Source organism: Protobothrops mucrosquamatus, unplaced genomic scaffold, assembly GCF_001527695.2.
Source record: "Protobothrops mucrosquamatus isolate PMUCROS unplaced genomic scaffold, P.Mucros_1.0 scaffold35, whole genome shotgun sequence".
NCBI classification, from domain to species: Eukaryota; Metazoa; Chordata; class Lepidosauria; order Squamata; family Viperidae; genus Protobothrops; species Protobothrops mucrosquamatus.
Genome location: NW_015386419.1, coordinates 1013085 through 1026952, shown reverse-complemented (window position 1 = coordinate 1026952; position 13868 = coordinate 1013085). Strand labels below are relative to the sequence as shown.

The 13868-nt window shown below is 36.2% G+C and overlaps 1 protein-coding gene across 1 annotated transcript in view; it reads right to left on the bottom strand.

The window, feature by feature from the left end:
- AXDND1 (axonemal dynein light chain domain containing 1) overlaps nt 1–13015 on the bottom strand; it is a 37687-nt gene extending 24672 nt beyond the window's left edge. Inside the window, exons 1-11 of the mRNA XM_029283197.1 lie at nt 12907–13015; nt 8677–8855; nt 7614–7714; nt 6844–6952; nt 5657–5742; nt 4337–4393; nt 4132–4240; nt 2293–2414; nt 1798–1938; nt 1604–1708; nt 679–799 (exon numbers count right to left, since the gene is read on the bottom strand). Of these exons, the coding sequence (XP_029139030.1) occupies nt 679–799; nt 1604–1708; nt 1798–1938; nt 2293–2414; nt 4132–4240; nt 4337–4393; nt 5657–5742; nt 6844–6952; nt 7614–7714; nt 8677–8855; nt 12907–13015 (1239 nt within the window). The remainder of the gene's footprint in view (nt 1–678; nt 800–1603; nt 1709–1797; nt 1939–2292; nt 2415–4131; nt 4241–4336; nt 4394–5656; nt 5743–6843; nt 6953–7613; nt 7715–8676; nt 8856–12906) is intronic.
- Nucleotides 13016–13868: the final 853 nt, after the last annotated feature.

Below are 13868 nucleotides of genomic sequence, written 5' to 3'. Positions count from 1 at the left end.
GGAAATATTTAAAAGGCAGAATAGATTTCTCTAAAGGATTTTAAAAGCAGAAACCAACCTCGCCCCCAAGTCTCTCTGTCCCAAACAGAAACCAAGTCTGTAGAATTGCAGATGTGATAATCTTGTCAGAAAGACTGGAGCCAGGAAACTGGGATTAGGAAGAAAGATCCCTAGAATCAACAATCCCTCACACCAAAAATCTAAGAGTCATCAGCCACAGCCCCAGGGAACCATGGCTTGCCTTGCTGCCATAGAACTGAGCCCTGAATAGGCTGCTTGCTGGAGGAAGAGGAACGCTGCTGTGGGTTGGGTGCTCATGCTCATTGCTCCGCGTGGTGGTTAGGTGGGCAGGGGGCGGGTCTGTGTGGGGCGCGATATCCATCTATTTAGAGCGCTGGAAGGCAGTAGCTCCCAGCACTGACTTTGTTTTTGCGATTGTTGGTTAACGCTTCGTAAGCCAAAGTGTGCCTTTATTTTCCCAGCCTTAGTAAACCAGGTTTTCCTTGATCCCAAAGTGGGTTTGGGACCTTTGACATCATAAATAAAAAAAGAATAAATGAGAAAAACTACTAATCAGATTTCAAGAATTTACAGGCAAAAGTACTAAAAGGAATTACATTAAGAAGAAATTACTATACTTTATCATATGCTAGCGCACTTTTACTTTTCAGCAGGTACCTTTAAGGCTATATCATATGTGGCACTGCTCCACAATTCTTTTTCTAGCGTTAACTGATGAATCTGAGCCTCCAGTCTTGCCCTCTGCAGTTCGTACAGCTCACGATATTCATCTAAAAGACTAAAGGACATGAGAAAGTGATATAAAACTCACTCCACAATTCACCTCATTAATGTTCCATTTATTATTTACAGAATATTCATAACAATTATTTTTATGTAATCTGAGAATAATAAATAATTTTACTGAACTTGTGTTCCACCTCACTCTTAATGACTCTGAGGGTTTCAGAACAATCAAAACATAGAAATTACAATAAAACTAATAAATGGCAATATGTTAAAAAAAAAGATGGCTAGAATGACAGACCAGATTTAAAACCTGATCAGATCATGAAGTAAAAGACAGAAACAATGAATATAATCAAAATCATTATTTGCTGCATTTACAATCATTATTTGCTAAATAATGAGTTTTAGTCAGATTTTCACAATTCTGGAAGAATCATCTAATTGAGAGACATCCATGAAAAGATTTGTATTTACTTTCACAAATCAGAACCAGAAAAAGTCTGAAGACTGAAACAAGAGCTGCATTGGCCAAGTAAGTATACATTTTACTCATGCTGTATTATATAAAGAAATCAAACATTTCTAAGCCTTTCCCAAGAACTGACTGGATGTTAGCTTAGGAATCCTTAGTATTAGTTGTAGAAGTGTAGCCTTGACACCAAGAGGGGCCACTGAAGAAGTTTGAAAACAGTTACTGATCTTTCAAAGTCCACTTTTTATTGCTCTTGCACAATTTGCACAGATTTCTGAATGTTTTCCAATTATATTATCCCACTCTTCACTCAGAAATACTGTTCCCCAGTCTCAAATTCTACAGTGATTAACATTGCCATCAACATAATAAGAGACTCACTTCGCATTCATCTCTGACTCCTTTACTGCTTTTGCCAGGTCCTTGTAGGCTTTTTCGGCTTCCAAGGTGGTTCTATGGTCATGTTCTCGGATAGTATTTAGTTCCCTGTAGTAAGGGCAGATATATTCAGAGACTTTCAACAATCACAGTTTTTGTTCACAAAATGAAACCGAAGCAATGATCCAGATCTAGACCTTGTCAGCTGTCCTATAGCTTGCTTGAAATGGAATAACTCATCAGTAATGTGTTTATCCATTACTCTCTGTGCCATCATTTCTTTGTAGAGATTCCTCATCTGTCTAGGAATTCGTTCTAGCAATTCCACATATCTTTGTCTGTAAGAAACAAGTAAAAGGAGAAAAATATCTACTTTTCTTGATCATATTTGCATATAATTTAAAAGCAGGCTTATTTTTACAAAGACTGGGAAATTACTAATAGAGAAGGAACATTTGTACATAAAACTAGACAGAACTAGGTTATTAAAAAATCAAGAGAACTATAGATGATACAATGGAACTCATGTATCTTTTATGACATTCCTCCCCATTGATAACTAGAAAGGGTATAGTTGTAGGCTTTACCTTACACACTTCAGAATTAATCCTATACCAATAATCAGAAGACTTATAAAGCTGTCATATTTGGCTGTGAATAATTTTAAGATTTTGGATTATATACCTCCATACCTGAGTTTAGAGAGGAGCTCTCCTCGCTCTGCACAATCCACGCTGACTTGTCGAATGATTTCATGAAACACAATATTGTAGATGTTCTGTTCCACCTTTATCACCTCCAGGACATTGTGCATCTTGGGAAAGATATGTGGAAACCATGAAGATTTTTGCAGAACTAGGTATAAAATGAGTATCTACCCTTTAAATGGGTTAGGACAGACATGTCAAACTCGCAACGTCACATGACGTCGTGCGACATATTGGAACTTTTTCCCCATTGCCGGCAATGGGGTGGGCATGGTTTCGTCGTGACGCATCCGACCCACGGGCCGGCAGTTTGACACCCCTGGGTTAGGAGAAAGAAAATAAAAACTTTGAAATATATTTAACATGTTAATATCATTTTTATTCTAGTTGGATGATTGTTGAATTATTCAAAGAAGAGATCCTACTGATAGTGCCACTCTCAACTATTCAATGTTATGGCTGAATAGTCAGAATATCCCAAAGAACTACATCTGAAATTTTTTAAAAGAGATTTTGACCTTTAATTTTAATGAAGGGCATTGCATACTGTACTTTGGGTAAAACTCAGCTGATTGTTTCTCAATTCCCCATTCCTCCAGGGACAAAGAGAAATACAGACCAACCAGAGTCTGCATTAGTCAGTGCATTGGATTTAACTATATCCATCAAGAAAAAAATATTGCAGAGAGGAGAAAATTGGAACAAAAGGAAGTCATCGCCCATAATTTTATTTAAAAAATGCTAAGATAGTTGTTCTCCCAAACACAGCATACATTAACATGTTATCTTTTCATCTAATAACATTCTTTGATTTTTCTGTTAAAACCAGCAATCAGAAGAGCAATCTTCATTAACCTAATGAATTCCCAAAATATGATTAATTGCAGAAAAAAATATAGGGACACGTTATTTAGATATTGTTATTTAATCATGCTGCTAATTTAAAATGATAATCAGATATGGACAATACAGATTTATGCATAGCTAAATATAATTCAGCACCAATGAACACTTGTCTGGGACTACAAAACAATTATGGAGGTCAGTTTCCTTTGCTTAAGGAGTTAGAATTTTAGTTTTCTTTAGATAAGGGGTCAGGCCTCTTACATATCAAAAACTCTTGACAATCTTTGGCATTTATTATTAATAGTTTATTCCATTTTTCTATTAAAATATATGAAATGCAATGTATCATCACCATTATAAATTCATAATTGAACAATGCAATGAGATATGGCATATCAAACTAATACTGCAAGATTAGGATTTTCCCTTTAAAAGTTGACCTACTAACACAACCTATTTAAGTACAGAACACCTGCTCTACCATTATTTGCAGATTTCCTTCTGGCCTAGATAAACTTTTATACTAATCACATAAAAAGAAAGAAAAAGTTTATACAGGTGGTCCTTGACTTACAATCACAAGAGGGACCAAAAATTCATTGTTAAGTGGCACGGTCATTAAGTGAGGCAACACATGACTGCACCCAGTTTCACAATCTTTTTTGCTACAGCTTCTAAGTAAGACACCAAATTACTCCAACTTGCAATTTTCCCCGATGTCTTCCCTATTGCATAATTGTAGCAAGCAGGATGGGAAAGTCACAAATGGCGATCATGTGACCATGGCATGCTGTTCCTTCATAAATATGTGATGGTTTCCAAATGACCAAGCCAAGTGACCACGGGGTCACTGCGATGATCGTAAATGTGAGGACCGGTCATAAGTCACATTTTCAGTGTGGTTGTAATTTCAAACAGTTGCTTAATGAATGGTCACAAGTCTAACTACAGCTGCAGAAGTATCAGGAAAATTATTACCTGCGAAAGCCCTGCTACACCAACATTCTCATCATTTGTTCCAGCCTTTTCCAGCAGAGTATCCATCACTTTCATCAGCTGGAGAACTTCCAGCCTCCCAGCGGGCTTCCTAACAAAGCAGAGGAGAAGAAATTGCCCAATAATTTTTATATCACACAAAACTGAAGAATTTTGAATGTAAGTACAGTACATAAGTGCTACTTACATAGATGGAAAAACCCGCAGCCTGTTTTCCTCATCTTCAAGCAGAGTTGTATATTTACTGCAGGAAGTAAAAATCAGTGAAACTGCTTGATTAAGGTTTTTATTGCAGGATTAATAACATGTTTATTTTAAATATTTTTGATACTATATAACTAGAACATTATGTTAAATGAGGTTGAATGCATTTGTAGTGCAATTTGTCCCAGACCTATATTAAAAACCCAGCCATTTGCAAGGAGGCTAGTACAGAACTAAGAACATATGTCCATGCAAAAAAAATCATTCTTTTTCCTATATTTTGAAAGTAGTATGATAATATTCTCCAGGATATCAAAAATGAACTGAAAGCAAAACAAAAATAATGAAATAACAGAATAAGAGAGTCAGAAGGGACCTTGGAGGTCTTCTAGTCCAACCTCTGCTCAGGCAGGATATCCTATATCATTTCAGACAAATGGTTGTCCAATCTCTTCTTTAAAACCTCCAGTGATGGAGCACCCACAACTTCTGGAGGCAGGTTGTTCCACACTGATTAATTGTTCTGTCAGGAAATTTCTCCTTATTTCTAGGTTGCTTGTCTCCTTGATTAGTTTCCATCCGTTGCTTCTGGATGATAGTATACTTTTAATGACATGTAAAAAGTTAAAACAATCAAATTCTATAATAAGCAGCTAAATGCAAGTGCCCTTTGGAGGGGTTTGTATTGAGAAGAATGAAAGCCTGTAACATGTAGTCATAAGTGACTTGCATAAATGTACAATAAATATACTTGTTAACTTACATAAATTGAGAAATACAGCCAAATAAGGCCTTACTGCACCTTATGATAGCTGAGGTCTAATTTAATATGAAAGGGTTATTTGGGAAAGGAATGCTGAAAACTTTCTGTCTTACTTCTCCAAATATATCTTTATCCCAGGATATATACAAAAATAAGACTTAAAATAAATGCAACATGTGTTTTGGGGGAAAAAAATCCAAGCATCTCTCCGAATCTTGTGTCCCTGTCACTGTTCATGAATACACCTCACCCATTCTGCATCATTGCTTTGGTCACTGCAGGCGTGGGTTTTCCAGCCACTAAAATGTTGCCCATCTGTGGGCTAATTTACACCAATTTCATTATACTGTCTAACCATTAATGAAGGATTCAATTTTATTTTCAAGTTCTGAATGACTTTGGAAACTGTGGATATAGCAACCCATGAATTAGATAGCAAAGAGGTTTGAGCAAAGCCAGTAATTAACCACGTATTTTTGCCTAGCTTCAGATGCTCTTGATTTTATCCCACTAGGTACAAAAGCATATAATAGTACTCACTCATCATAATATTCCAAACCCAGGACACCTCTGTTCTTTACAATATGAAATTCCTCTGGAACAAGGGTGTCTGCTACATTTGCTCTCTAAAAACAGAACAAATTAAAAGAGTTTACATGAGGCAGACAATAAACGTTCACAAGCTTCCCCAAAGATAGTATTGATTTTTATAGATGTGCATAAAAATGCTTCCTGTCATTTTTAGTGTGTTACTTACTTACATTTTCAAACTTATGGGGGAAAAACAACTTTTTTGTAAAAGTATATACCAGGAGACATTAGTGAAATCTGACTGTGTGTCTTCTTACAGGGAACCAGCTTGGGAAAGCAGGGAAACTGCCTTAATGGCAGTTTATTTAATCCAGATTTTTTTTAAATCAATTGATAAATCTTGTCTACCTGAAATCATGGTTTTTCACTAACAAACAAGCACTCTGCTTGCCAGCATGGGGTAATAGACTATGTGTAGGAAAACCCAGCCAGTCTGTCCTCAGCCACAGAAGTTCACTGGGTGAGTCTGAGTCATTCCATCTTTCTCAGCCTACCCTACTTCATATACAATTATTGTTCTGGGGAAAAATAGGAAGAAGGACTGACACGTATGGCATCTTGAGCTCCTGAATGAAAAGTGAGATATACATTTAATAAATAAACATTAGTGCTGATGGTACCAGCTTGTTGTTTGATTTGGGTCTCTAAATAAACAGTGAATATAACAATCTCTATTCTGCCCTGGCCATTGCATCATTGTTAGGATATTCAGTATTATTTAACTAGGTTTAAGAAATATAATTTATGTTTTAAGTACTGTCTCCACATTAAGTCACTAAGCCTGACTTAGAAAAATTAGCTGGTAAATATTTTTGTCTTACGTTTTTATTCTGCAAAAAAAACAAAAACAAAAACCCAAGAACCTAAAGTTATTTGAAGTCCAAATGGCATTTTATAATTTTAAGAGAATGTGACTAGAGATAGAAACCTGACTAAATGCAGATATGAAAAAAAAAAAGTAGTGCTTATGACAACCTGCCCTGCTGTTTCAAGTACATGCTCTCCTGGTCCTGTAAATGCTTAGTGCTCAGTCCAAATTCTGTCATACCTCTCAGAGTTCTGAGAGTTGTGAAATGTTGTCAGATCTTAACCCTGTGCTTAATACTATCAATGTTTTGGCAAAGAGGCAGACTCACAGGCTTAGCTGCATTTGCGTCCTGCTTCAAACTTTTATGAGGTACAGCACCTGAGGAAGGACCCCTTGCTCCTTTTTGAGAGATGATATCATACAGAAAAGAGACATCCCTTAACAAACAGAATGAAAACAACAGTTTAATTGGGAAACTGCTACAGAACTCACTGAACGACTCTTTCTCCTCCAAAACTGAGAAGAGTACTAACATACAATCATCTAACCACACAGTCTGCAAATACCATGCTAATTTCCAGGTATTCTCCGTCAAAATGTTTGCCTGCTAGCCAACCTGTCTGTTAATAAGTCCCCATTCCACCTAAAGTAGCTTTATTGTAACAATGTTTGCCCAAAACGTTTTCTTGCCTTCTTACACCTTTCGGAATGAACTGTTAATTATCTCCCATTATTTTCATCTTTATTTGCCCATTATCTCAGATGTTCAGCTCTCTATTTTCCTATTCTCGCTTGAAAACTTCATCATTTCATGGTCTCAAACACTTTGACTAGATATGCACAGTACATTATGCAACTATTAGATTTGCATAGTATATTAAAATATGGTTAACAGCAATATGTGGTGCAAGCCCAGATAATGTAGCTTTTGCTTTAATGATACCACTGAATCCATTCTGCAGATTTGCCTCCCTTATTTATATTAGTACATGCTCTGTAGTTTTTTCAGCATTCTCAATGCTACGGAAGTTTTATAAAGGGACAGCTAATATGTCAATAACCATTATTTGAAGGTTTTCTAGTGTTCTATCTTATTACCTTCCAGCTCCAGTCAAGCAGATAGGATGCTGTATCAGGTATCGAAATTTATTTCTACGAATAGGATGTTGCCAGACTCCATCAGCTGTACGGATGCAACCCTGAAGAAGAGAAGATTAATTCATACTTTAAAAGTTCTGGGTAGTCCTAGGGTACCCATGATATTTTAAGCCTCTAATACCATAATTGAACTACACACAACATAAAGAGGCACACTGGTGTGCTTCAGTCATAAATAATTCTATTCAGGCTTTATAACATTGGAAGTTCACTAAATCAGTACCACTTTTAATCCCTGCTTCTTTCTCACTGATGCCTCTCAATGATATCAGCCTCCTATAGATATGCACAGCACATATTTATCATGCATTTGGTACATTTGTATGTTCTTAATAGGATTTTTATTTGTCAGCTGTAGAAGAGTGTTCAACTAGATAAAGGCTGGAACTTATAGAAAACAGTGTATACATAGCCTTACATGCAGAGTTCTCCTCTCTGAAGATATCCACATAACCAAAGGCAGACTGTGTGGAAGTCTGCAGGAAATTAACATTACCTAAACTATCATGGTTTAAATGGGACTTACTAGGAATACTAACAGGTTAAGCATACTTGATCTCATGCTGCTGACGAGGGCTACAATACAGCTTATCTGTTTTTTGGCTCTGTGTAGTGTTAAGAACCCCTCCACTACAACTTTTTCTACAAATCATGATCTAAAAATTCTAGTTTAATTTGCTATGGCCAAAATGAAAGTCTGTTGTTTCTTCCACTCATTTCTCACATGTCACTTTGCATTTATTATGCTTAGTGGTCTTTTATCCTGCAATCCTACTTCCAGTCTGGGAAGAGACAGAAAATATCTAGGTCTCCTCTTGTGGCTAAGACGGAGAAGGGAATACATGTATCTCTAATAGCTACCCTGGGTTGCCTGTGCTAATACAAGCCTGCCAAGACCCAATGGTTGGTATTATTCAGAACTACAGCAGACCATTAACCAGGTGCTGTGTAGATTTCATATTCAAGCAGCAAATATTCTACTAGTGAAAATGAACTTGCAGACCTGAAAGTCAAAACTTTTTGTTTTCTTGGGTGGTCTTAAAAAAGGAGGGTATTGGACTGGATTGGCAGCAGAAGTCAGAGCAACAAATATCTCTTCTGGGATGAAATCATGTTGCAAGGGTTTTGAATGAAGTTTGGAGTGAACTTCCACACTTGGTTTGTTTCTTAACTCGGGGAATTCTAGAAAGAACAGGAGAGACATAGAAACACTCTGTTTATAATTTGCTGAAGATTTCCTTTTCCCCATCTAAAGTATAATTGCTATTGTTTTTTCTCTTATACAGGCACACATCTACTCACACAGGCAGGCAATTCAATCTTTGGCTGGGAGCTCTTTGAAACCTTATTCAGTCCTTAAAAGCTGTAAGCAGAACTACCGGTATTGGAAAGAAAGTACAAGGAGGAGGGGCAAAAGCAAGGATGGGAGAAGGCCACCCAGAAGTGCACTAGGAATATGAGTTGGGAATAATACTATGAGATACTGTAGATTCTAAGGCACCGGGTATCACTTTGTCAGTTTCCCATTCTTTTCAGCAAGAACCAGGTGGTGTGCATAACTGGATATGTGGTGTTTCCCCTCAGTTACCATACATTGAGATGGCCATGCTAAGAAAAGACCTAACAGGTTTCATGTATTATTCTATTTGCACAAAAATTATACTGATACAGCTAAATGCAGGAAGGGGAAAGTAGAAATAAGAGGAAAAAAGACGTCAAGATCCAAACGCACACAAGCAGATGCGACGCAATTAGGGAAAATACGATCGATGAGGGTGGGTAGACTGGTTACGCGCTCGATGAGCAGAGCGCTAAAATAGCCGGCTTTATAAGCAGACTCTCCAACCTCCGGCTTTCACTCTGATGATGTCAGCAGGGGACCGATGAAAACCTAGCAATAAACAGTTGTTTTTTATACCTATCCTGGAGTTCGATGATTTTTACACTTTATATATATATATGATATTTTGGAGAGGAAAATTACGTTTTTTATTCTATTTTTCTATGGATAGCTAGTGCAATGTACCCCACATTTTGTGAAATGGTGGGCCCAATTATACAACTACTATATAAATAAGATTGAAAGCATACATTGAATGTTATATATTATCCCAGCATGGGTTAAAACATAGGAAATTTCAATATTTAGATTTCCAAGAAAATCTAAAACACAGAAAAGACCGGAAAAGATAATTTTGAAAAAATTCATATCTGATTAAAACAGAAATAAGCAAGGAATTAATCTGTGATAGTGGATAGTTAAAGATCGAATGCTTTCCAAGTTTAACAATTTATAATAAAAGAAATATCCTATTTCTTTGTTGTCTGTGATTCTGATCCCCCCGCCCAAAGTTGTACTTCTGCTATGGAGATTACGTATACTCAAGCATTCAGTATTTTGTCAGTAGATAAATCTACTTCTCCCCCTCTAAGAAAGAAAAAGATGTCTGCAGTGCCACCAACAAAAATAAAAACTAAGGCTGTCCAGACATGGTAAGAGCTCAGGTTCAAGTCTACACCATAGTGGCAAAAGGGCAATGCTTCACTCTTGCAATTTGCCATCCTATTTTAAGGTCACATGGTTCCTATTGTGGAAGGATAGACTGGAACAGCAATTACTGGGGTACTGCAAGCAATGGGCAGGGCATTTGGAAGGTATTATTGTTGAATTATGAGATTATGAGATTCACTAGAGGTTAGATGTCAACTGGACAAGTCCAGTCTGTACAGGTGAATGAGGTCTTATCTTGTGAGGTTACCTGAGATGTTTGTGAAGCCTGAGGAGGAACACGAAGTTCTACATGATAGTGTGTTAGCTCCAAGTGAGCTGGATTCTACATTGGCACCACAAAGGCAATGAATAGTAGAGACAGACACCCTTTTTCCCTTAGCACAAACAGATAGCTATAGCTGGTATTTAGCCAGCTGAGATAATTTGTATATGCACTGCACATTTCTCCACATCTATGCTGAGAGGCACAATAAACTGCAGATTGTATGGTTAATTATTCTTGCTTGCCTCTTAACAATTAAATAAAGAAATCATGTATTTATTTTGGTCAGTGACCAGATAAAGCAAACATAGACAAACAAAATTCAACTATCCATGCAAATATCATGGATTTGAACATAATAATCTCTAAAAGAGGAAATGAATGTTCAAAACACATAGTGCAGTAGAGTCAACATGTATGAAATATACTATGGATTTTAGTGATCTAAAAAATAAATATTTATTAGAATAAAGTATTAGAAAAGTGGCAGTTGATAATTCATTTATACATACCGGTAGCACGTATGAGGCTATCAGTTGTGTGGGGTAGTGATCAGTTGTTTGCACACATTTACAACAGTTATACAGAACTTTGCTACATTATGAATATAACTTTTCTTATCTGATAATGGAATGAACATGAATTCTTCCAAATAACAAAGGGAAGATGAGTCTTCTTTGAATTTCATTATAAAGGAACACTGGAGCAACACATGAAGGATAGATTCAACCTGAATTGTCACTACAACAGCAAGTTATGGTTGGTTGGTTAAATCTCTCATATAAAAATATTAAAAGTAAACAATTATGTCTTCCCCTTAAGAAGAATCTTTGTTGAACAGGAGAGATGATTGATTAATGCAATTAGTTGCTTTCCAGTAGACTGGCTGAGTTGAATTTGGATGGAGATTGAGATGAGATTTCCCTTGTTTTGAAATTCAATGTCTAAAGCCTTTCTCTAATAACCATCTTGGTCTGAATAAATTCAAGAAAATATAAGGAATCAATGCCACATAATACAGTAAGGTTTTTAATACATTGTTTGAATCCAGGAAGATTGGGATTAATCAGAGAGGTGTGGCGGAATCAACCCAAATAGGAAATAATGTCATTTAAGTCAATAATTAAAGATTAATAATCAAGTTTTGACTTCAGTCCTCACTTGGCAAGTTTCTACCCTTAGGGTTATATTAGATATGCATTTTGGGAGTCTGGGAAACTACTTTGAAATTTTGGTTTGTACATTAACCTATAATTTAGGTACGGATTAAGATACAAAGATACTCTCACTCTTGGCTGGAACATTCTGCAAAGAAATGAAGGATTATGGTTGCCTATAAGAACAATGTTTTTATAAACAAGGGGTCACTTAACTGGGTTCCCAAGTATTTTCCACCTACCTCATCATATCTGTCTACTGGAGACCTAAAAACTCACCTAAACTATTTGTTTGATTATTTATTTCATTAGATTTAGGTGTCACAAATTCCAAAACAATTCTGGGTGACTATATCAACAAACAACAACAGAATAAATGAAAAACACAATGCAATATCAATAACCAAGATGGCATCTGCCAACTCAATACAGAACATGTAGTCTTCTCTAACAACCCTGTCCATCTTAACCAAGGCATGAGAGAGCAGCTAAATTTTCAAGGTCTTTTGGAGCCCCATAATGATGGCAGCCACATGGATCATGAATGGGTAGAAAAGATGTGACCACCTGGGTTATTAGATAAAAATTGTTTAATGAAAGGAATCTGGAGTGTTCCAACTGTGCCAGCTTATATCAGACAGGTGGAACCATGGGAGATAGGTAGATAGGCAGGAACAATCATGGACTAATCTAAGACTGGAACTAAGGGCTTTGGGATTGGAAACAGCGGTGAAGTATTTGCTTTTCAAAATTCCTACTTTAAATAGGTTCTCTGTTTAAGTGGCAACCCAAATGCCTGACTGCTTTACAATAGTGAACGGCAGAATGGAAGGATTGGAATAGATCTCAGAGATCATGTAGTAGTCCAACATCCTATTGAGCACAAGAATCTACTACTATAGCACATCTAGCAGGGATCATGCAGTCTCTGTTCCTCCAGAGGAAAGTCTTTCACCTCCCAAAGTAGTATGCTCCTCTCCTAAAAGACTCCTACTGTTAGGAATGTTTTCTTACTGTTTGGCTTATTCAGGGCAAGTAGAACTTTGCAGAGAAGATAATTAGCAAATAATCAATTGTCTCGATTTCTAACAGCCATTTTATTTATTTAAATTTATATGACCACCTATCTTACAACAGTGATTCTGAGCTTTGTAAAAGGATTAAAACAACAGCTATAAGCAATAACTTATGGTACTTGAAATAAATAATACATTCCAATCATAAAAAAACAAATCAGCAGCAGAGCAAATGTAGTGTATCAAATAATAAAAAATGGCATTAAATGATACTTATGAGATTTACCTTTACTGCTGTCACTAATAAGTACTAAAGAGTCAATATCTTTGACTTGTTTGCTCTCTTGTTTTGAAGTAGAAGGCAATGCTGGAACTTGCTCCCTCTGATCAGACATGATAAAACATTGATTTGGGGTGGTTTTCTCATCAAGAGACTTGTTTGCAAAAGCAAGTTATCTACAAGATATATAGATAAAATAAGAATAGATGGTATGACTGAAAATTATAGTATTCAGCTTCAAATTCTGTACTTAAGGATTCAGTCTACAGTATCTATACACACAGAGAGCATGCATTTTACATTAAGGCCCATGGGGTAAGTTTACAAAATAAACTTAGTTATCATTTGTGGTTAGAAAGGAATTATCTACATGTTGTCAACATGTTATCTCCCATATGTGGCAGATAATAACCCAAAATTCTAGGATAGTTGCCTAGACTAGGAAATTGGAAAAAAAATCTTGGAAGATGGCAAAAAAACCAACAACTCTATTTTCTTAATGCTGCCATGTTTATAAATAGCAGGAATTAAACACCTTGAAGTTATAGAAGCCTACTATAAGTCTATAAAACTTCCTCTTATGAAGCATTAGTAAAACCTTCTCTGTTCCAATGGGGCAGATCCAGTATATTTAGGCTGTTGCACAAACCTAATACCTATTAGAATAAATTAGCCCTAATTAAAGGGATTTTTTATTAGGAATACTATCTCTACCTATCTGCAGTAATTATTTTTGGGCATTTGACAAACAGCAATAGTCGCAGATGTAGAACTTTATTTACCGAGTGACTATCAATTGATCTAACTTAGGAAATAACCTTAGTTAATACGTATGCCACCATTTTACTCTCCATCATGAATGTATTCTTAAATTATGTTTCTGGTTTGAACCCAAAGCAATTTTCAGTTTGGGTTTCTGGAAATAACACTCAAAATTTTTACGAATCTGAGAACCAATCTGAACATCC